The sequence below is a fragment of the Anser brachyrhynchus genome (assembly GCF_964034855.1).
Source record: "Anser brachyrhynchus genome assembly, chromosome: 5".
Taxonomy (NCBI): Eukaryota; Metazoa; Chordata; class Aves; order Anseriformes; family Anatidae; genus Anser; species Anser brachyrhynchus.
Window position 1 is genome coordinate 61,410,565 of NC_137699.1, and position 21,324 is coordinate 61,431,888.

The 21,324-nt window shown below is 48.7% G+C and overlaps 1 protein-coding gene across 10 annotated transcripts in view; it reads left to right on the forward strand.

Annotated features, from left to right (window-relative positions):
* The window catches only part of SLC35F4 (solute carrier family 35 member F4), a 108,738-nt gene that overhangs the window by 29,967 nt on the left and 57,447 nt on the right, over nucleotides 1-21,324 (forward strand). Inside the window, exon 2 of one of the 10 annotated variants that reach the window (XM_080593499.1) lies at nucleotides 19,390-19,487. The exons of 7 other annotated variants lie outside the window; for them this stretch is intronic. In XM_080593499.1, coding sequence (XP_080449625.1) covers nucleotides 19,390-19,487 — 98 coding nt within the window. Of the gene's footprint in view, nucleotides 1-2,848; nucleotides 4,476-19,389; nucleotides 19,488-21,324 lie in introns of those variants that run through there. 2 more of the 10 variants (XM_080593494.1, XM_080593505.1) reach the window with 2 other exon arrangements.

A 21,324-nucleotide genomic window follows, 5' to 3' on the forward strand; every position in this document is an offset into this window, starting at 1 on the left:
TGCGAGGCTGGCACAAAAGGCAGCTCGGGCCTGAAATGAGGCTGCTGCTTCACAGAGAGCGAGGGTGCCTGGGCTGTGCTCTGCCATGCGGTGTTCAAAGCGGGCACGTTCATCGTCTGTCCTGGCAGCCGTTTGTCCAAGTGGCCTCTGCAGTGAGGAGCTCCTCTCCCTTCTCCTGCCGATGTATTCCAGTCGCGGTGTTGCTTGAATAATTTTGGGATCCTGTCCGAGGGGTTTCCTTTCTGATATTTTCCCCCTTAAAGTCTTATTTGCCTTTGTATCGCCTCCCTTCCCATTGCTTTTTGGGGGGAAAGTCGAGGGAAGCTTTTTGGGGTAAAGTCAAGGGAAGCTTTTTTTCTTCTCTCATTTGCCACTGATGATGGTGCCTTTTGAGGAGCCCAAGGGATGCTGAGGCAAATGAGAGAGGCTATAAAAAAACACCTTTATGTAACGGATCTCACTTCTCATCCTGGGTTGGAGGTCCCCAGAGCTCCTGATCCGAGGGGAGAGGCTCCCCGTGGTCAGCTCAGCGATGCTCCCTTCCCCTTTCCTTCACCTTTCCATGCGTCACTCAGCACTGTTTTACTGCAGGAATTACGTAAATCCCATAAATGAAATCTGTTAGCAGAAAGCAAAATCAGCCAATACTTTGGTTTGAAAATTACGTGATTTTCTTCTCTTGACCCCCAAGGCTTTAAATTCTCAGCTACTGGCTTTCTCGTAAGAGTTGTGAGTAAGGCAGCGCTGGGTTTTCCAGGCTGACCTCTTTGAGGAACAGTTCTCAGAGGGCAGAGCATTTGTGCCGAAGGGAACCTCATCTCTCTTCTGCTGTGTCTGATTTACGGTAGACTTTGCAAGCCAAGCTCTACTTGGGTTAGAAAGACACGCAGAGAAAATTCATGAAGAAAGCAGCCTTTTGGGGCAAGTTAGAAATAACTATTTCTTACGAATGTTAATGTTTGTTCCTACCTTCACTGTGAAATCAGCGTGGCTGTTCCATAATTTAAAGGAAATAAAATTAAATAGGTTTACAAGGATGCATCTGGGTACTCGGGGCTTTGCTTCCAGCCGTAGCAGGCAGTGAAGAACCGTAGCAGAGCGTCGGTCGGTCCTTCGGGCCCAGCCTCGTCTGTCTGGAAGCGACTGCGGTCGGATTCATCAAAGCAGCCTGTGAGAAACCCCCCGATAATCCCTGCCTCGAAGGAATAATATTTCTCCCTGCCTCCCCTGCTGGTTGGAGGCTGGTTTGCGTTACGGTGCATCGGCACCGCGCGAGGAGCACCACGTATTTCAGCCGTCTTTGATGTCTCACATTGGTCTCGGTTTAAATCAGCACTGTGACAGAAAGAAGAGCAGCTGTTCCTTTTAAAAAATAAATAAATAAATGAAAATTAATGCTCTTTGACTTCGTGGCTTGTTTGGTGATGATGGCATAGACTAATAGGCAAAAAAATAGTGGTAGTAGGCCTGACAAATCAATTTGTTGGTATCTGGAGTGGCGTTATGGCTCTGCATAGCGAAATGCAACTCCCTGAATCACTGTCAGGTTGCCAGAACAGAATAAGTCCTTACTCGGGCAGAACAGGACGTCGTGGTGCTCGAGCAGACTTATTTAAAGGCCTGAGAGTCTCATCCTATCTACAGCAACATTTCAGGGGGTAAAAAGACTGTGTTTGTGTTGCTGTTTTATTAAAATTTATGCTGGCGTTGCAGTACAGGAGCTCCCCAGCGGAAGCTGAGTTAGCTCTTTCATTTGAAGTTGTGGCTCAGGCTGCTCGTACCTTAGTAAAAAATTACCTGTGAAGGGGTTTCTGGTTCTTCACCTCAGCCCGTCGAGGTGTTTGCTTTTTTAAATGCTTCATGAGGGCTCTGTACTGTTAGGGGTTTTTAGGAGATGGGGCTGGAAGGTGTTTTCCTGGCTAGGTTTTTCCTGCATTTAGGGTTTGACCCGATTTTATTGTACTGTTGGGGTTGGGGATGTGGCTCCTCTCTCGCTGCAGAGCAGGGAATCGCCTCGAGCTCCACGGTGGCTGTGCAGGGCTGGGCAACAGGAGGATGAGCGGCTCTTTGCAGGGCCTGAGGATGGCTGAGGACCCTCACCGTGCCCCATGAAGTTAATTAGCTCCTCTCGCAGGCCTATGGGGAAAGGCAGAAGTCATCTCCCAGAGCTCTCAGCCCGGTGGCAGTCACTTGGCCTCACCCCTCTGCGCTTGCGACGTGCGAGGTTCGTAGCAAATCGGGAGTTTGTTTCCCTTTTGTCCCACGCTGCTAATAAAGAGCAAAAAATAATAATAAAAACCCACTTATAGCTGGAAATAAAGATGACCTCCTTTTACCTAAATGCCACGCAGCCTAGATTGAATTGCAGCTGAAGTGCGTTTGCTTGCTGCTAATGATCGGTGCTTTTACAGCCTCGCTGCTCAGGGGACCGCGTGCTCTGGATTTATTGCTGAAGTGCCTCATCGAGGAGCTGCTGCTACAGGATTCGGGGCGTACCGATGTGCTAGCTGGGAAGAAGTTTATTTCTTTTTTCTTTTTCCCCCATTTTTTCCATGTTACCTCTGAAACCCTTGTCGCGTAATGTTCCTCGCTGGGCAGTTACAGCCTTCCTGCCTGAAAGCCCTCCTGTAGTTCCATCTGCATAAATCGCCCTCTTTGCATTTTAAAGTCTCCTTTACTTAGCTGGCCCCAGACGTCTGGCTCAATCCACAAGCGTGAGGCATGGGTGAGCAGTCCCAAACTCCGAAGAGCCCTGGGAGTCTCTAGGATCATCGGGCACTTTTCCTGGCATTTGCTGACGTTTCCCATTGAGAGGAGGAGCAGAGCATCGGCTGGGCAAGAGGTGGGATGTGGATCAGGTGCAGGTATTGTGGGAGCTCCTGAAGGACGAAGGCAGGACAAGAGATGCTTCGGTTCTTGCCTTTCTCTTGAATGCTCTAATGCAGGTGTCATTTTTTTTTTGCTTGACTCTGTCATCCGGTACGTGGCCCAAAAGATGGGCTACAGTGAGCACCTTGTTCTCTTCCCCCACCCCTCTGTCGGTGCACAAGTCAAGCAGAGGGTCTCACGATCACGTTGCGCTGGGATCTCAGGCTTCCAGAAAAAAAAGAAAGCTGCAAAACCTTAATGAGCAGTGCTGGCAGCAGCATGGGGAGCAGGATTTGCCTTCCTGCCCTTTGGAGAGCTGTTAGGTGAGGGGGAGGCACGATTCCTCTTGGAGCTGGTCACTCGCTGCCTTGCCGTAAATCCTTCTGAATCAGCAGAGCTGCCAGATGGGTAGGAGGGGGAAACCTCTTTTTGCTGCTCTCAGCCTGGGACAGTGCCATCGGCATCTCCTTCTCTCTGTGGCTGAAGTTTTATGGCAAAAAGGAAAGAAACCTTGAGTAAAAACAGAAATAAAACAAACCAAAAAAAGCCTGAGTATCTGGTAAAGGGGCTGGGGGAGGGCTGAGCTTCTTTGTCTATGCAAATGTGCAAGTGGCTGCTCTGTGCTCCCCTTCCTCTTCCTCAGCTAGGATAACGCTGCCCCGTCTCAGCTGAATATTTTTAGTGTTCGCATGCTTGCACCCTGCCAGGCAAAGGAGTGCTGTGGGTAACTACCAAGATAAAGCTGCCAGCCTCGGTGTTCAGCAGACGACCTCAGTTCTTAATCTGCTTCACCAAAAATAACTGGTTGCTGTATGAAACGTTGCAGAGAGGATGCAGCCGGGAAACGGCACGGTGTTTGCTGGGCTGGCTTGGCTTCGGGTCGATGAAAAATGTTGTGGGGATTTCTCTCCTTGCTGTGCGCTAACACAGTTCCCTGGGAGGTGGTTGGGAGCGGGTGCAGGTGCGGTTCCTGTTGTTCTTATGCAGTAACTCCAGCCTCCACTGCTGAAGCAAGGTAGATATAAATCTTGTTATTAGATTATTAGGTTATTAGATCCAAATTATTCTTAGAGGAATAACAGTTAATGATTAGTATTAAGGTCCTACAAGTTCCACGAGTCATTAGTTGGGAAGTAGAGAGGGAAAGCCTCCTTGCACCAGGCTTTTTCTTTCACCTTCCTCTATCTGAGATCATATCCTCCTATTTCCTAGGTCCTGCCAACGCTGAAAGACAAGTATTTGTGCTTATAAGTCCGCCTTGTATTTGTGACTAGGGCATGTTGCGTGTTACTTCACGTGAGACTTCTGGTCAGCTGTTGATGGTGAAGCCGAGCTGATTACACTAAGTTCCTGGTTTGTTTCCTAATTAAACAATGAAGACTTTGCCAAATTTCCCAAATCTGGCTTAGCCAGCAGAGACTTTACCCGAGCCCTTTTGAATTTTTTTTGTTGATTTCCATTGCCTTTCCCTTGCAGGGAAAGGGCTGGTCTGGGCTTAGAGACAGCGGCAGGTTGCAGATGGGACTTCACCTCAGCCGCGCGCTTCATCCGTTAGGTGATGAGATGGAGGCATCACTCCGATGGGCACACACACATGCTAACAGCTGGTGCGTAGCAAAATGAAGGGGGGGAATGGGGACTCACAGGGAGACCTTAGACAAGGCTGTGGTTAGCTGCGTGGGAGTTGCTGACCAGCTCGGAGCCCTTTACAGCAAGCAGGCAGCTGTGGAGCACTGACCCCAGTGAAAGACTTCTTTTTTGGAGCAGCTACAGCTCATCCTGAGGTAGAAAATGCACGCAAAATGAGTAGCACTGCTTGCACTATATCCAGGTAATAAGAACTTAAGTTATGTGCCTCAGCTATATGTCCACTGTGCTTCACTCATCTGCTTCTCCTTCGTATGATCCTTGCCTAAGAGGGGCTCGTGACCGTGACAATTATATCTGTCTCTATAAATGTCTTCGTACGCTCCTCCTTGAAGTGTCTGAAAGCTTCCACTTTGATGTGGTTCTGCTCGCCCGAATACATTATACTTTCCCAAAGCAAGTACTTGTGCTTGTTATAATTATTGCACAAGTGCCGAGGATTTTTCAAGTGCTTTTCATCATCCCTAAATGTGGAAGTAGATGACTTGGCACTTTCTTTTTACTGCCAGCTGCTAAACAGGCCAGTTCTGGATTAGTGGAGCGCAGGCGGCTCCGTTGCGAAGGCAGCATCGAGGGTGTGCTCCTGCGGGTTGTAGGACCACGGCCGTGTAATGCTGGAGATCGTGGTTCCTCCTCTCCATCGTGTGAAGGCTGTGAACCAAATATTTGGCTCTTCTTAGCAGCCGCAGGTGCTTCCAAAAGGACTCCATGCCTGCTCGGACTCTGCCAGACTTCCCGCTCACCCAGCTGAGGCCACGCTGCCCGTTGTGGCTAGAATGGCTGCTGAGAGGTTTATGCACTTCCAAAAACCTGACCTTTGCTGAGCTGGTGAGGTGGGACTTGTTTTTTTTTTTTTGTCTTTATGCTGTTGCTCAGTTAGGAATGTGGAAGGACTCGTAAAAGCACGGTGACAACTTGTGTCCCGTGCACACTGCAATTCCCTTCTCTGGGGCGAGCAAGTGCTCAGTCTGCAGGAGATACGCTCGGGGTGCTGGGTTTGAGGCTGTGCAGGGTGGGTTTTTTCTGTGACTTGGGTTCTGATTGGAATTGGTTTTCGAGAGCAAGCTGGCTCTGGGCCGTGGTGGCTGGTAGAAGAAGTGGTCCTTCATGCTTGGCCAGCTTCAGGCAGCTGAGGAAGCTTGGGTGGCTGCCAGGGGTCCTGATCTCTCCTCCAGTGGGAGGAGAATTTAAAGAGAATTAAAGAAATTAATTTAAAGAGAATTTAAAGAGTTTAAGTACTTGTCACAGTGCTCCGCTTGTCATTTTAATCATGGAGCATCTCCTAGATTCTTATGGCAGATATTTGCTTGTTAATAACTTTCCTGCCGATGGAAGCCAACACCAGTAATGAGCTGTCCTGGAGATTTTACGTTGGAGTAGAGATCATCTAAGGTACCCGACATAGCCAGGGACAGGGAAGTCTAAAGGGACCCTGCTACCAAGTGTTTGAAGCAGACTTTTCTTCATTTAAAAAAAAGTCTTGTTTTTCAGATTTATACTCACATCAGCCTGTGACTATCTACAGATGAATTTGTCTCCAGAATGTAGCTTTTCTCTTCAAGTTCTAACAAAAGCACAGTTACTTGCAAAAGATCGGTATTTCAAATTAAATCCCCAGTGAGAATTCTCAGGAGAATATAGCTCCCCAGACAACTTAATTCAATTTGTTGTCCTCCAAAAGAAAGCATGCAACCTATTAATTTAGGGAACGGGGCATATGCTCTGCTGGCCTGCACAAACGTCTTACGAACTCGATAAAGCCAGAAAATTCTTTGCATGCAATTTAAAAAAAGAATAAAATCACCAAGCCTTTAACAAACTAATTAGTCGCTAAGGAAGACTAACAGTCTGAAAGGCAGAAACGTCTTCAGCCAGATTTCTTCTCTGCAGTGAGCTGCTTCACCTAGAGACAATTGTGGTTTGTTGGAGAAACTCTGCTGGTTAATGGGACTTTTAAAAAAATATCCCTGGCGTTAGCAGCTGGAAGTTCTCGAGTGTCGGATTTAATGACTGTGCATCAATTTGGGTAACTCAAGGCTGTGCCTCTCCTGGTGTGGTTTAACCCTGGCGGGCAGCTGAGCACTGCCCAGCCACTCGCTCGCTGTCCCCAGGTGTGATGGGGAGAGAGTCCGAGAGGGAAAAGTGTGGGAACTGGTGGGGTGAGATCAGGATAGGTTACCGGGTAAAGCAAAAGCAAAGCAAGGAATTCATTCTCTTCCCATCAGCAGGCAGGAGTTCAGCCAGTTCCAGGGAAGCAGGGCTCATCGTGTGTAAGGGTTTCAAGGGAAGACAAACAGCACCGCTCCCAACGTTCCCCCCATTTCTCCCTCTTTCCTCCAGTTGTTATTGCCGAGCACGGTGCCACCTGGCATGGGGCACCCCTTTGGGCAGCCTAGGCCAGCTCCTGGCTGTGTCCCGTCCCAGCTCCTGGTGCACCCCAGCCCCTTGCAGGAAGGGCAGCACAAGGAGCAGAAAGTCCTTGGCTCTGTGTGAGCACAGCTCTGTGCCAGCTAAAACATCAGTTTGGCTGGCAAGGCCAGCAGCGTTGCATCCATCATGTCAAGGCTATCCCTTTCCCTCTGCTTGTTTTGCTGCTGGCCAGACGATGAACATACTCCAGGGATGATAGGTGGTTGAAGCTGCCTGGTGTTGGCTCACACAGGTTCATTTTGTTGTCAGCAGATGCTGTTTGGGCCTTTAGCAAACCCTTTCCTACTGAATGTCCTTGGGGTCTTGTTCTCTGTGTTGCTGGCTGTAGGATTTCCAACTAGTTGCAATACTTCTTTCAACCTCATTTTCTCAAAATATAATTCTGCTGCCATTGTGTGTGCATATTGCTCGTCTCGTCTCCTGAATCTTGAATGTCTTGGATCAGTCTGGTTGAATTCAGATTGAAATTCAACAAAACTGTCTTTTTGCTAGTTCTGTGCGTGCAGTAGACCCGATAAAGACACAAGTCCTCAGCACCTGGCTGTGGGAAAATCTAGAGTATGAGCTCAACCCTTGTTAGACATCAGAGGAACAACAATCAGATTGTCCTTGCTCACTTTCTAATGACAAGAAGTGCTTCAGTCAATGCTTCATCTTCTTGGATAACCAAGGCAAGCAACTGAAGGAGGCAAAACCATAGAAAACGAGGTTTTCTGTTAGGAAAGCATCAGTGGTTTTGTTTGTTTGCATTGTGGTTTTTTTTCCCCACAAATTCTGCTTTATTCTGTCAATTGTTTTTTTATTTCCTTATTAGTTTTGTGTGCTTAACTAGCTTTTTTTTATTATTATTATTTTTTGTGGGTTGTATGCATGTGTAGCGAAGAGACTGTGATGTTACGGAAATGCAGGCACATCATATTTCTCTCATGGGGCTTGTCATTTGCTTTAATACTTGTGATTAGCCTGACCATGTCAGCTTTGGCACTGGCATCCCTCCTTCCAAATGGTGGCACCTTCTTTCCAAGGATTTCTATGCCATCCTAAAAGCCTCGAGAATTATCTGCCCCAAAGAACGGCCAGTTTCTGGCTTTTAAATTCACTGCCCAAGTTGGGATTTCACTGGTACGTGTGATTAATGGGAACGATGGGTCTGACGGGTCGGCTAAAAGTGCAAGAGGACACTTGCACATCACCGTGTGCTTCTGTGGGTTCGGAGCACAGGCCTGGAGGAGATGTGTTTGAAGCCAGTTTTGCAGCAGGGCTCCCCCCGCTTTGCGTGGGGTTATGTAGGACTGGAAGCTGGCTTTGTTCTGGGTCTGGGCAGCGAGTTAAGTGCTGCGTTAGGAGCAGCTGTCAGGGCTATCTGTTCTGGGCCTTGGAGTTGCATTCATCTGTGGAGTTTGCTAAGGAAGAAGAGCTTAGAAGAGCTTGCTGAGGCTTAGGAGAGCACTGAAAGAGCCATATGCTGTGCTGCTTCTGAGTGGTTCACCTCAAACCATTTAAATTCTGACTCATGTCAGAGCTGCATCCCGAAGCTGTGCTCAGCACAGCAGCAGTGGGTGACATTTTCCAGCCTCCCACCCCCTGTGTGCAGTACCTGGGATCTACTTTGTGTCCTGCAGGGTTCAGAGCAGTCTGTAGGCGGCTTAAGGTATGTGGTGCTGGCATGGAGTCCTCTCTGCATTCTTCGTGCAGGATGTAACATCGCCAAACTGCCTGCTTAGTTTGTTTCACAGTTGGGTTGGAGCTATAAGGAAGGGCTGAGTACATGTTGGGATCTCATCCTTGAAGCTCGTGCTGTAAATCTACCAGGAACATGCACAGAGCAATGAAGCTGGGAGGCCACAAAGCTGGTGTTTCTAGCCAATTCCTTACGCACAGAGTAAGATGCCATGCTTAGCAGATCCCCTGGCCTCATAGTGACTGCCCATTGCCTTCTTTTTTGCTTGTTTCGTGGTGACTGGTCTTCTCTTCATCCTAGTGCAGACCAGGAAAACGTCCAACAGGCAGGGAAACTGCTGTGTGGTATTTCAATGAGTTACACGCTCAAGATCTCCCGTGGCCAAATGGTTGGTGGCAGCCTTCGAAGAGCTGTCTGTGAGCTGGAAGACGACGCAGTCTGGGATTACCGAGGGCTGCTCCTCCTGTGCCTCGCGTTGCAGAGCTGGTCGAATGTGATGGCGGCTCACTGGGGTGACTGGGGGCTGAGGCAGGAGCTGCACCACTCCCAGTGGGTCCCTTCCCAGCTGGGAACAAGAGGTGGTATTTGTCCACCCTGGATGGCAGCATCCGCGCCGCGCAGGTAGCACCACGTAGTGCCTCGGCGATGGCGCTGTGGTCACCTGGGTAGCTCCAACAGGGGAAGCAGCGGTCTCAGGCCTCCCTGGGGTTTTTGTGGTGCTGCTTCTGCTGCCACAGCCCTTTGGAGGAGCAAACTGAGCTTGTCTCTCAGAAGCAGCTCCCTGCCCGGGCTTGGCACGCTGTTTTAGTCCTGACTGCTTCAGTGATCCGGTTAATGAAGTGGGCCCGCAAGTGTGGTGCAGCTGGAGAGAGCATGGTATTAAAACAGTTGGGAAGGGAAGGGATGGAAATGTGTTCAGTTTTGGGCCCTTCACTACAAGAAGGGCATGGAGGCCCTGGAGCGTGTCCAGAGAAGGGCTGCAGAGCTGGTGAAGGGCCTGGAGCACAAGTCCTGTGAGGAGCGGCTGAGGGAGCTGGGGGGGTTTGGGCTGGGGAAGAGGAGGCTCAGGGCAGACCTCATCGCTCTCTGCAGCTACGTGAAAGGGAGGTGTGGGGAGCTGGGGGTCGGCCTCTTCTCACAGGTAACTGGTGACAGGACCAGAGGGAACGGCCTCAAGTTGTGCCAGGGGAGGTTCAGGTTGGAAATGAGGAGACATTTCTGCTCAGCGAGAGCAGTCAGGCGTTGGGACGGGTTGCCCAGGGAGGTGGTGGCGTCACCGTCCCTGGGGGTGTTCAAGGAGAGGTTGGGCCTGGTGCTTAGGGACATGGTTTAGTGGTGACATTGGTGGTAGGGGGGTGGTTGGACCAGATGATCCTGGAGGGCTTTTCCAAGCTAATGATTCTAGGACTCTATGAAATGCTTTGAACTAGCTTTTCTGCCCAAACCAGCATCTTGTCAGACTGTGCCCAGCATGTGAGTCTGCAGCCTGCAGCCTGGCTGGGCTTGGTGTGGAAAACAGACCCCTGGGGGGCCACAGCTTGTCCTGACTGTCCCTAGACTGTGTCCCAGTGCGGTCACCGCTGTGGCAAGCCGAGATCTTAGTGAGCTAAGCAACCCAAAACGACTGTGGTAGAGCAAGTCGGAACAGCGCTCGGATGCTCGCAGCAGGTAGCGTGGTTCATATATAATTTATCATTTGTAGACAGGGAGCTTGCTGCACTGTCAGCCGCGGCTGGGAATGGCTTCATGCTGGGAATTTCGGTCTGGGCTTCAGGTGTGGGTTTTGGATGTCCTGAGGGGGCTGCTGCCCTGAGGACTGGTTGTCTGAGGCTTTGGGTTGGACTGTGGCCCATGGCTTGCAAAACTCACGTGTCCATGGGGTGAAAGTGCTCTGGAGAAGCTAACCTGAGAAAAGTTAAACACTAGTTTGTGGGAATGGGGGTGACAGTGGCAAGTACAAAGCACGTGGGGAATCAAGCCTGCCGCCTTAGAAGACGAACAGGCAGGTGTGACACCCAGGAGGGAGTTCAGTGCATGTGCTCAGAGCTGTCCCCTGCTGCTAAGGGTTTCGCAGTGTCTGTGGTTTGCACAGAGGTATCAGATAAGGTGAGAGTAGCGTGTGTGTAGAGTAATTTGATCTCTTATTGCTGCCTGCCTGCCTTCGAGGCAGTCCAGCTCAGTCAGTCCCGACTGGCGCTTGCCAGCCAAGTATTTTTGGGAATGCGGCAGTGTATCTAGGAAGCAGCTGCTTAATCTCGAATCCCCAGATCAAACCAGCAGGGACCAGTAAAAAAAAAAGCAGCTGGAAACTTGTGTATGCTTTACCGGGCTTCCCAGTAGGTGCTATACTCTTGAGTTATTTCTTACAGAGATTTTCCACTTACTGGAAATACACAGGTTATGTGGGCTACAGGAACATAGGAGTACAAGGGCACCAGCTATAACTGCAGCCTTTCAGCATCCCAGGAGATGTTGTGCTGAGCTGAGCTGGCTTCTGCAAGGCGTCTCTACGGACCGCAGCCTGTTTGGAAGGGCAGACTCCCAGCTTATTCAAATCATCTTCAGTATATCTAGCACGACTGCCTGCATGGGGCTATGTACAGCCTGATACCGTGTGTGTCAGGCACGCGTCCCAGACCGTGTCTGAGGGTATGGTTGGTGAAAGGTTTACAGCTGTGGGAAAGGAGCGTGGTACGGGCGTGGGGTGGCGATGGCTCTCTGCTGCCGCCGTTGCCCAGGTTGTAGTGTTCGTATTTCTTAAGGATGGTGTAGAAACACAGGGGTGCTGCTGCAGCGGGGGAACTTCACATATTTACTTGTGTGATGGCCTGTCTGTGATTGCACCCTGGCCTGGAGGTGAGCTGCAGACTAGCAGGTGTTTAAGGTTTGCATGTAATGCTGTGCCTGATTCCTGGGGAAGATTTTCGCAGAGGCGGGGAACGCAGCCGGTAAGTGAGCCTGTACAGGATTTGGGGGATGCCAGGTGGGTGTGTGTGGTGCAGGCAGACACACCTCCCCAGCTTGTGATCCTCTCTCACTTGCAATCTTGACATCAAGACTAGATGTCTTCAGTTTGGCAGCATAAGACCCAAGCTAGACTAAAGCACAAAGCCCTGAATGAGGTTCTCTGGCCTTCGTGGCCTGAGCGGGAGGAGTGGATTTTCCCCTGGGCTGGCTTTAAAGCTGTTCTGGCTTTACAGAATTGTAAAGATTGTAAAAATGCCCAAAGTTTGCTCCTGCCTTCAGCTGTGAGGCTTGGAGGGGCACCCTGTGACCTCGCTGCCTTCAGGACCTGGGGCTTTTTGCTTAATGCAAAGCTGGCAAAAACATTGGCAGTTGATAAATTCTGGGCTTCATTTGTCATCTTGGTCAAGACAGCTCTTCTTTGTACTAGCTGAGGACAAATGGTGAGACCGCAGGTAAATGCCTGAGTGCTCATTGCACCTGAATTAAGGAAGGAAAGAACAACCTAAAGAGATGGAATAAATGATATGTAGACTAATTGTTTCCTGCACTGCTTTCTTTTTTTCCGTCACAGGTGGAAAACTTCGTTTGTAGCTTGTGACCTCTTGAGCTCCTGCAGCTTGAAATGATTGGAAAAGAGGTTATAAGGTGATTCATGGAAGATAAGTTCGTTCCAAAATTTCATGGAGAGGTGGAATTGTGGCAAAAGCAGAAGTAGGGTTTCTACACTCATGTTGAAGAGGGATAAATCTGTAGGAAAACAAGGCATCATCTGTTCTGTTGCTCTGAGAACAGCTTGTTTTTTCAGAGATCTGTCCCTTCACATAGGGGAGCTTTATCAACAACAGCAAAAAAATTAGACTTTCCTGCCTAACCTACGATTCCCATTGGTCCCACACAAAATGAGATGTAAGCACCTCTCCGGCTTTAAATAGCACATGGGTAATCAGTCCTCAGAGTCTGGTGATAGCATCAGTAACACTGATTGGACTCAGGGAATTAAACAAAAGAGCCAAATCTGTGCTGCTTTCATCTGCGTTCAAGTGGCTGAGGAAAAAAATCGATACTTGTTAGCTAAATAGGGACAATATTGTCAGCGCTGAAAGTTATTTTCCATTCTTCATACTCTTTCTATTTAGAGCTTCCAAGTGATCTTGGGTCTGGTCAGATGGGCCTTCGCAGAGGAGACGAAGGGTGATTTTGGGGTTGAGGCTGGAAATGGATCTGTGAGGCTTGGTTTCATCTCCCTTCTGTTTCACAAGCACCATATGTGACCTTGGGGATATTCCTAAGCTTTCTGTTAATCTTAGGCAAATTGTCTCCTTTCCATTTGCTGCACCCATTTTAGATGGGGAGTGACTGTGGGTTGGTAGTCTCTGTTCATAACCAAGTCCTACTAAATCTGTCTCCTTTTATTCCCAGTGTCTGTAAAGGACTGGGATCTTTCTCAGTCTTGGTTTGATGATGGGGTTTCATCCTCAGCGACTGGAGCATGAATTTGCCACCATCTATGCCCACTGGTTAAGCTGGGAAATCAGAGGAGCTTTTAAAGCTCGTAGTGACTCTGGCTGGTCATGGCCAAAGAGCCCCTGGCTTGCAGCTTTCTGTAAATTTTCAAAGTAAAACTCAGATCCCCTTGATCACCAGGGGAAAAGGCGCTCTGCTGTGTCTCTGCGCCGCGATCTATAGCACCTAAACTGGCTGAACACTTTTCAATAATTTATAATTAATGGAGATATTTCCAAGGGTTTGTTGCTTTTAACTCCCTTGTTTCCTGCCTGTGCTGACAGTGACCTCACCTGCGTTTAACTTTGCCTTCTGGATTTGTGAAGAGAAGCGTGGATTTAAGCAGCCCAAAAGAAAGATTAAGCCACCCTCCTCACTAATCTTCATGCAAAGGAGTCTGCCTGCTTTCCCTATCTTAGGTTTGAGAAATTCTATTACACGACAGCGTAGCTGCAAGGAAGGCTTTGAGCGATGTTGTTAGCAGCCTACCTTACACCAGTTTTTGCCGTGAATTGCAGGAGATAAGTCTGCTTTCAGCCAGGCAGCATTTTTTCCTTGAAAAAGGAGTCCTGTCGTTTGCCGTGCTGCAGCACGAAGGGGTTTTGCAGCTTTGGCTTGGGGTTTTAGCTATCAGCGTCTGTGTTTGGTGATTATTTCCATGTGGCACCCCACGTACACCTGAGCCACAGCTGTTGCTAGGAGGTTCACGGGATCTCTGCAGTCCCAGGAGTCCCCAAGAACTTTGTGCAGTGTATCTGACGGAGCCGTGAGGTACCCGAGCCACCAGTCTGTTCTTTGGGCCATACCTTTAGTTCTGCACTTTACCCTTTCTTCTGAAGCTTCCTGCCAAAATGAGTCTCTTCAAAGACTCCGAGCAATTTATTCTGAAGGTATTTCAGGTCTTGGAGCTCTCAAAAGCTTTCAAACTGTGGCCTTTCGGCTGGTCTGCTACCTACTTGCAAAATAACCTTGTGTATTTCCCAAAAGACAGTCGCAGCTCGTCTCCTCTGAGACCTCATTAGGAAAAGCAAAGCTCCTGTGCCGCGGTGGGCTCGGCCCTGTATCCTGACAGAAGAGGGCCACTGCTCGGTGCCACTCAGCCTCCTGCCCTGCCCCGGGGATTGTCCCCTCTGTGCTGGCAGATCCGCAGAGATCTCTGGGGACATCTGAACCAGGGGAGCCTCGGAGTACAGGGTGTCATCAGAACAACCTCCTTCATCAACACCTCTTCACGGATTTGTCTCTTGAGAGCTGAAGCACCGTGGCTTCACTGCTAAAATACCGCTGTTCCTTGCTGCACGAGCTCTTGGAGCTTGGACCTGTCGCTGAGCCGTGCACGTGATGGGCAGTCCGCCTCTGAAGTTCCCTTAGATGAAGTGGCAGCTAGACTTTACCCTGAGAGCCCGAGGAGAGTGTCAGCTTGGCCCTGCTGCTGTGAGGAGCGTCCCTTCATCAGGAGTTGTGTCCTGGGTGGTGAGAGTCTGCTGTGGTGTTGGTGTTGGCTGTGTAGGAGGGCTTCTCGCTGTGCTTTTCTGTAGGACTTGTGTCCAAGAATACAGGCTTTCAGAAAGTGCTGGGCTCACCTTCTCCAAATGCTGCTTGCTTGACACTGGGTTTCCAAAATGACTTTTCCCATCGAAGCCTGGGCCGCGGCCTGTAGCCGTCGGTGCCAGTCCCTTAATGCAAGGGTGCTTTTGGTAGCGTGACCAAGAAACACTGAACTAACAAAAATTGGTGCTTTATCCTTCTCTGAATACAGCTAAAGAAGCCTAGTGCTGGGTCTCAAGTAGGAAATATTTAAATTCCATCACCCTGAACGCTTCTTTTGGCAAGCTGCTGGACAACATGAGAAAATGGGGTGTGATATTGGTATCTTACATGGTACTTTGGAGAGGAAGTGAGGTAAGTAAGTAAGTAAGAGAGGAAGTAAGGAGGATGTTTCAAAAGGCTGGGCTCTTCAAAGAGGCTGGATCACCAAATTGCTGGCACTTTCTAGAGTGCACCAGGGGCCAGGAAACCCCTTCTTTGAATTTACTGCCCTTGTGGAGGAGGGAGCCTTAAAAATTTGGCTTTCTTTACGTCTTTCTAGGAATGGAGGCTTCAGGACTCTTGTGAAATCTCTGTAGTGCAGTGTGTGGCTGTAGAAAATCCTCCTCCTGAAAGACCTCTCTGGCAGTGTCATCTTTGGGGTGTACAAAAACTGCCTGCAGGGTTAACCTGGATTGGATTTATTACACCATACGTAGGGCAGGGTAGGTCGGTGTCACAGAATTATAGAATATCCTGAGTTGGAAAGGGCCCATAAGGGTTATCGAGTGTCTTGAGGCTTCACAAGATTGCTTGATTGCTGTTTGCTGTGCTGGGGAGCTTGGAAGAGCACACAGGTACTGTAACTGGTCCCAGATGACTCTCGCCTTGCTGGCTCTGAGATGTTCTCCGCCTCTGGTCTGTACAGGCAAAATCACTGCAGGTTTTTCTGTTCAAATACACTAGCTCTGGAGCTCCTGCTCTTATCTTCTCATTCAGAGTTTCTCCTTCTTTTCCCATTTCCTTCTTTCTGTGCACTCTTCTTTCACGCCAAGTTCCACGGTTTCTCACTTGCCCTTTGGCAAACTTTTGTGGCACCTCTGCTTGTGCCTCCTTGCACCCTCCTGGATCACCTTCCTTCCTAAGTAATACGTGTCCTTTGCATTTAACTTTTGCAGTCACATCCTAACTACATTTGCAGCCATTTTGGTGGGGTTAGCAGAAGTGTCTTATGGTGTTTTGTTGTTGTTTTCCATATCTGTTTCTGGACCTCATATCTGTCATATTGCACACTTAAAACCTCTGCTTTTCAAAGTCATTACAAGAAAGCCAAGGAGCATCTGCTCTGCTTTTACAAACAGAATGTCAGCAAACTGCTGGGTTGGCCAAAATCATGGGGTCATTAAATCACTGTGATGTTTTCCATTGTCAGTTTGAAATTCTACCACTGGAGCCTAAAAATAAAGTGCTTTCAATTCTGCATGTGCGGGCAAACTGTCACTTTACGTTAAATGGATTGATTAAATGTTCTGCTTAAGTGTGCTCAATGAGGCAAGTGCTACCAAAACTGGATCATCTCTGCTGAAACGTCCTTTTCATTCCTGAGACTTCCTTTAAGAAAGCAGAGGGCCTAGTTAAGCTCAGACTTGAGCATTCAAAAGCATTCAGCTGCATTTAACCAAATTTGTTCCTTTTCTTGAAAGAGCCGCTTGCTATCTGGTGTGTATAAATTCAGTACTAGCTAAATTGAAGTGGCATCAGGTACGTGGTGAGTCTGTGCACTGAGTTTATGCTCTGCCCTTGAAGGCTTGTGATTCCTGCTGATGCCAATGTAGTCGTTTTTGGAAGTGAAGCAAGAAGTGAGCAGGCTAGACAGCCTGGCAGCCAGAGACCTCACTCGTACTTGTGTGTCATGAGGGCTGACAACTTCCCTGGTAGCTTGAGCTGCTGCAAGGCTTCCATTTTAATTGTTTTCTTAGAAATTGCACTCTTGAACTTAAAACTTTCGTCGGGCAAAGGGGGAAGCAGGGGCATGAATTGCTAGCTGCACCCTCACTGATGGGAACGGGACCGTACCACCAAGTCAAGGTGAGCAGTGACACCAATGTCAGTGGAAAAAAGTGATTTAACCAGGTATCGAAGCAGCTAGACTGACCTGGTCAGCAAAATATGGTTTAAAGTCACAGCTCAAGCCTTCACTTTTAGCTTTGACTTGAAGGTTTGCCTGGTATCTTAACACTCCAACAGACGCAGTTCCTAGGAAGTGTGTTGCTGCCTTCCTCGTTTCTTGCTGCTTTTAGTAAAGCAGATGGGTTTCAATATCTCCGTGGTATAGCATTTGCTCTAGATTCCTTTCCCCACCCCATGTGTGCACACACTTTTCCAGGTCCTTTTCCACAGAGAAGATCAATGAAAGGTGAAGAGAAGACGCTGGACGTGTTGCACAGCCCTACAAAGAACCCCATGGGACTTGACTCATCCTCAGAGCGGGTTCAGAGGTGTACAGCTTCCAGTGAAGCAGCCCTGTCAACTGCACATACACAATTGTTTTGCAGCCAGATGAGCTGAGATGATTTTTATAAGCTGCTCCTTTTTGAAGAGGGGCACTTTCTTCTGTTGTTCAAGGGCGGATTTTAAAATGGGCTTGACGTTCGTGTTGGCTTCTGAGCGAAAGGTGCCCAGAACTGCAGGGCTTTGTTGAAGTTCCTGCTCTGATATTTCTGGCTATGTCCAGACAACTTAGGCTGCAATGATGTTGTTATGCTATTTTTCCTCTGTCTTGTGGTCTTTATCAATTTAAGTGAAACTTGGGCCATTGTTGGCTTTATTTGCATTGTTTAGCACAAGAATAGAAACAGCCAGGTCAATCTTTGCTGTGCAAGTTGAGGACTTTCCAGTCCCACTGGATTGTCCTAGAATCACAGAATCATTTAGGTTGGAGAAGACCTCTAAGATCATCTGGTCCAACCTTTAATCTAGCACTGCCAAGTCCGCTATTAAACTGTGTCACTAGGTTCTACATCTGCACATTTCTTGAAGACCTCCAGGAATGGTGACTCCACCATTTCCCTGGGCAGCCTGTTCCAAAACCTCACAACCCTTTCAGTTTGATATCAGCCATATCGGAGCACTGGAGTGTTGGGAGCTCCCTGAATCTTCTGCCTGGCATTTACTAGTGCTCAGGGAGGTCAGTAGCTTTCTTTCCTTCACCTCTCACAGTTATTTCATGACGTGTAGAGAATTAGATTCCAGGTTGCGTTTTCAGGTGGCTTCATCCAAGCATGCTATATTGTTTCCCTCTTTCCAGATTGCATTACTCTTTGTTTTTGAAAATTGAGTTTTCCGTGCTGTTACAAGCTGTTTGGGTAAAAGCTGGAAGGGATGAAACTCTGTGCTGTGTGCTGCTTGGGTTGGGCGTGCGGGGAACGGGCATGGACCCGTGCAAGACGGGTGGGTACTCTCAGCAGAGCCACAGCAGCATCACATAAACTAAAGCAGCCATTTAATAGCTATAAATTGCTCTGGCTAAGGTCAGGTTGAGGTGAACTCCAATTAGAGAGCTGTAGAGCTGATAGCAGCTCTCTGGTTTATGCCAAGAGGATTCTTCTGGAAGCAGAATTTGACTTGGTGTTCGTAACAGGTTCTTGAGGCAAAAATGTCCAGGTGGGGGCTTGTTTCCTGAAAAGTTTGGTCTAAACCCATTGCTCGTGTTCTATAGCTTAAATATGTCCATAGTTTCTTTAGCTGAAAGAAAGAAGGGTTTTAAGATATTTTACAGGTATGTCCAATATTAGCTATGATATCACACATCAAAGCGTGGGCTCCTGGAATCATTTATATCCTGGGTATGCAGAGGCGTTGTACATCGCTGGGCTTTGTGCCTGACAACTGCAAGGATGTTAATTATTATGCCATAATTCATCGCTTCAAGTAGCTTGCAGCACTGTTATTAAGCCAAATTCTGAGGCCTTTGGTAGGTCATTAAGCAAAAAGTAAGTAAAGACTAATTTACTCTCTAATTAATCAATGAAATAAATATATTCTGAAGCCCCGTTTTAAGAAGCCATGAACTGTTTGGGAGAAAAGTGAATAAATTATGTAAAGATGTATAAAAAGAAGAATAAATAACTTTTCCCCTCAGTTTAAATAATTCTGGAAAATAATTATTTCTGCGGCGCCATATGAGCCCAGACCAGTTCATCATTCGAGGGGCTGCCGGGCTGCCGAGAAGCGATGAAGAATGTGCTGGAATTTTACCCAGTGAAGTCCTGTCCTTGAACCTCTTTTGCAGTACGTGACTGAGCAGGGCCAGGCTGCTTTGCAGGCGGCATTTCTCAGACTGCTGCTGGGGCTGCAGCATGGCGTGACCCCTCAGCAGGAGCCGGGTGCCTTCCCCAGTCGTCAGCGTCCCGGTTTGCTCCCAGAGCTCATCCCCAGCTCCTGAACCCATCCTGAAGCCCAGCTCGGGGCCATCACTGCCACCAGTGACTTTTTCAGTTGCCATCCCTAGGTCTGAATGCATTTTGGGAGTGCTGACTCAATGGCTTCCCGCGGGGACAGCAGATCAGCTATCAGCTCAGTGGCCTGTGGGGTTTCCAGTTTTTTTGACCTGCTTTTGCACCAGCATCTGACAAGCTTAAATCCCATGGTACTGAAGGATTACAGCAAATATTTGCTTTTCTTTCTATTGTAGTAGCGTCTGAGAGATTGTTTCTGAACTGTGAAGTGTGTTGTGCTGAAACACTGTTCATCCGCTTGAATTTTAGGTACAGGTCCTCCCCGAGAGCATCCAGCTCGAGCAGACGAGGAAGTTGCAGAGAGGTGAATGTGTTAAGACAAGGTCACGAGGGCATCTGTAACAGAGGTAGATACTTAAACAAAATCCTCACAAGCTCCCTACCGCTACAGACCATGATACCTTTTGTAAGCAGGCTGCTTTCTCACCTGACTGGGATAAGGAGGAGACATTTTGTAGGCGCAGCACATCTGCCATCATCCCACTAAGTGAAGGACAGTTGGAGGGTGCCTTTGGTGCCTTGTTTTTTTGCATTACATAAGCATGTAAGCTGCTAGGATCATTAGAAGGATCTTCTCCCCATATTTCAAAGCCAATCGCTTGTTTTGACATTTGCAATCTGGCTCTTTGCTAGCGTTTTTCTGGTTGCTTTGTCAAAACGAGCAGCCTGTATCCTCTCATTCTGTTTATGTGACTTGAAATGGGAAGTTCAGGCGTCTATTAAATTCCCATTGAGAGACAAGTGCTGAAACGTGAGCTAGGTAACACGTCGTGCAGCTCTCCTAATATTTAGAGTCGAGTGATTTAAAGAATATAAAGTCATGAAGTGGTGTGTTTGGTCAGAAGCACATTCTAGCATCTTTTTATCGTCGTGGGACAGCTGAGCAGGGAAGTCCTAGTGGGCAAACAGAGAGCTACAGGAGGGATGGAGCAGGGGACTGAAGGCAGCTGGCTGCTTCCAGAGGCAGTTTCTCTTCTCCTGAAGTGTCTATTTCTGGCTCATGCATATTATGGCACAGATATTTCCCAGAAGATAATGTGGCTTTTATTTGAAGCCAGCTCTTTGCGCTGACTCCAGGTGAAAAGCCAGGCTATTTGGGTTATGGGCTTGTATGTCTAATTCCCCTTCGGTGTGATAGGGAAAAGAGCCCCAGTTCTGCTCTGGGCTTTATGTAAGGCTGAATCCTGCGGTTAGCATGGCCAACCTGTGGCTTTTGGGCCACACGTGTGGCTTTAGCAACACAAACAGGGTGGCAGCGTGCAGCTGGCAGTGGACCTGTGTGGAGCAGGAGCAGCAGGATGGAGGCGGGTGGTGGGACAGAGGGGACTGCTGGCCAGGGTGACAGCAGCAAGGGCAGCCAGAAATCATCCCCCAGTACCGTGGGGAGCAGTGAGCCTTCAGAGGATTGCTGATCGCTGCTTGTGAGCCCTCCCTGGAGATCACCTTGCCTTTTGCTCTCTGGAGGACGCAGCTGGTGCATCTCAGCTAGGTGGGGGTTTGCGGGATGCCGCCCTCAACACTTGTCTCCCCGTGGGAACTCACTGCTGTTCAGTTACAGCGGGGTAGTTTTTTGTTGGCTTTACAAAGTTATGCATAGGATGCCTGTACGGCCAGTGTTTTTGCAATATCTGGAGTTGCCCCAGGGCTGCCAACGATCCCTTTTAGCACAAGAAGCTGGGACGCTGCTGTCTCCTCTGCCAGGCTCTCAGGCTGCAGGCAGGGAGATGTGTGCTGCAGACACGTTGCTGTGAGGCTGTCAGCTGCCTGGGGTTGTTGTGATGTGCTCTCAGGATACCTCGTCTGCCACTCCGTGGCTGTTCTGTGACGGCGGAGATGCACAGCGCAGCCGGAGCCGGGGTCAGACTCTGCGTGGGGACTCTGCAGTGCAGGTGAGGACTTGTCGCTATTTATCGCTTCAGAGTCGCAGTCAGAGACCACAACGAGCTCTAACTGGGGGGTGGACAGCAAGGCACGCCAGGTCAGACCTGTGATTTTGTCTTCAGCTGGATTCAACTTCAGATTAGTCAGAGAAAAATGTGTGGAAAGCAGTCACGAGATGCCAGATACGTCGGTGTTTTGTCCCTCAGGAATAAAATAAGCTGCGGGAAGCTGGGAAGCACATGAAGGTACAGAAATGTCCTGTTCTGCCAAGGCAAGCAGCACTCGGGAAGAAAAACTAACGGT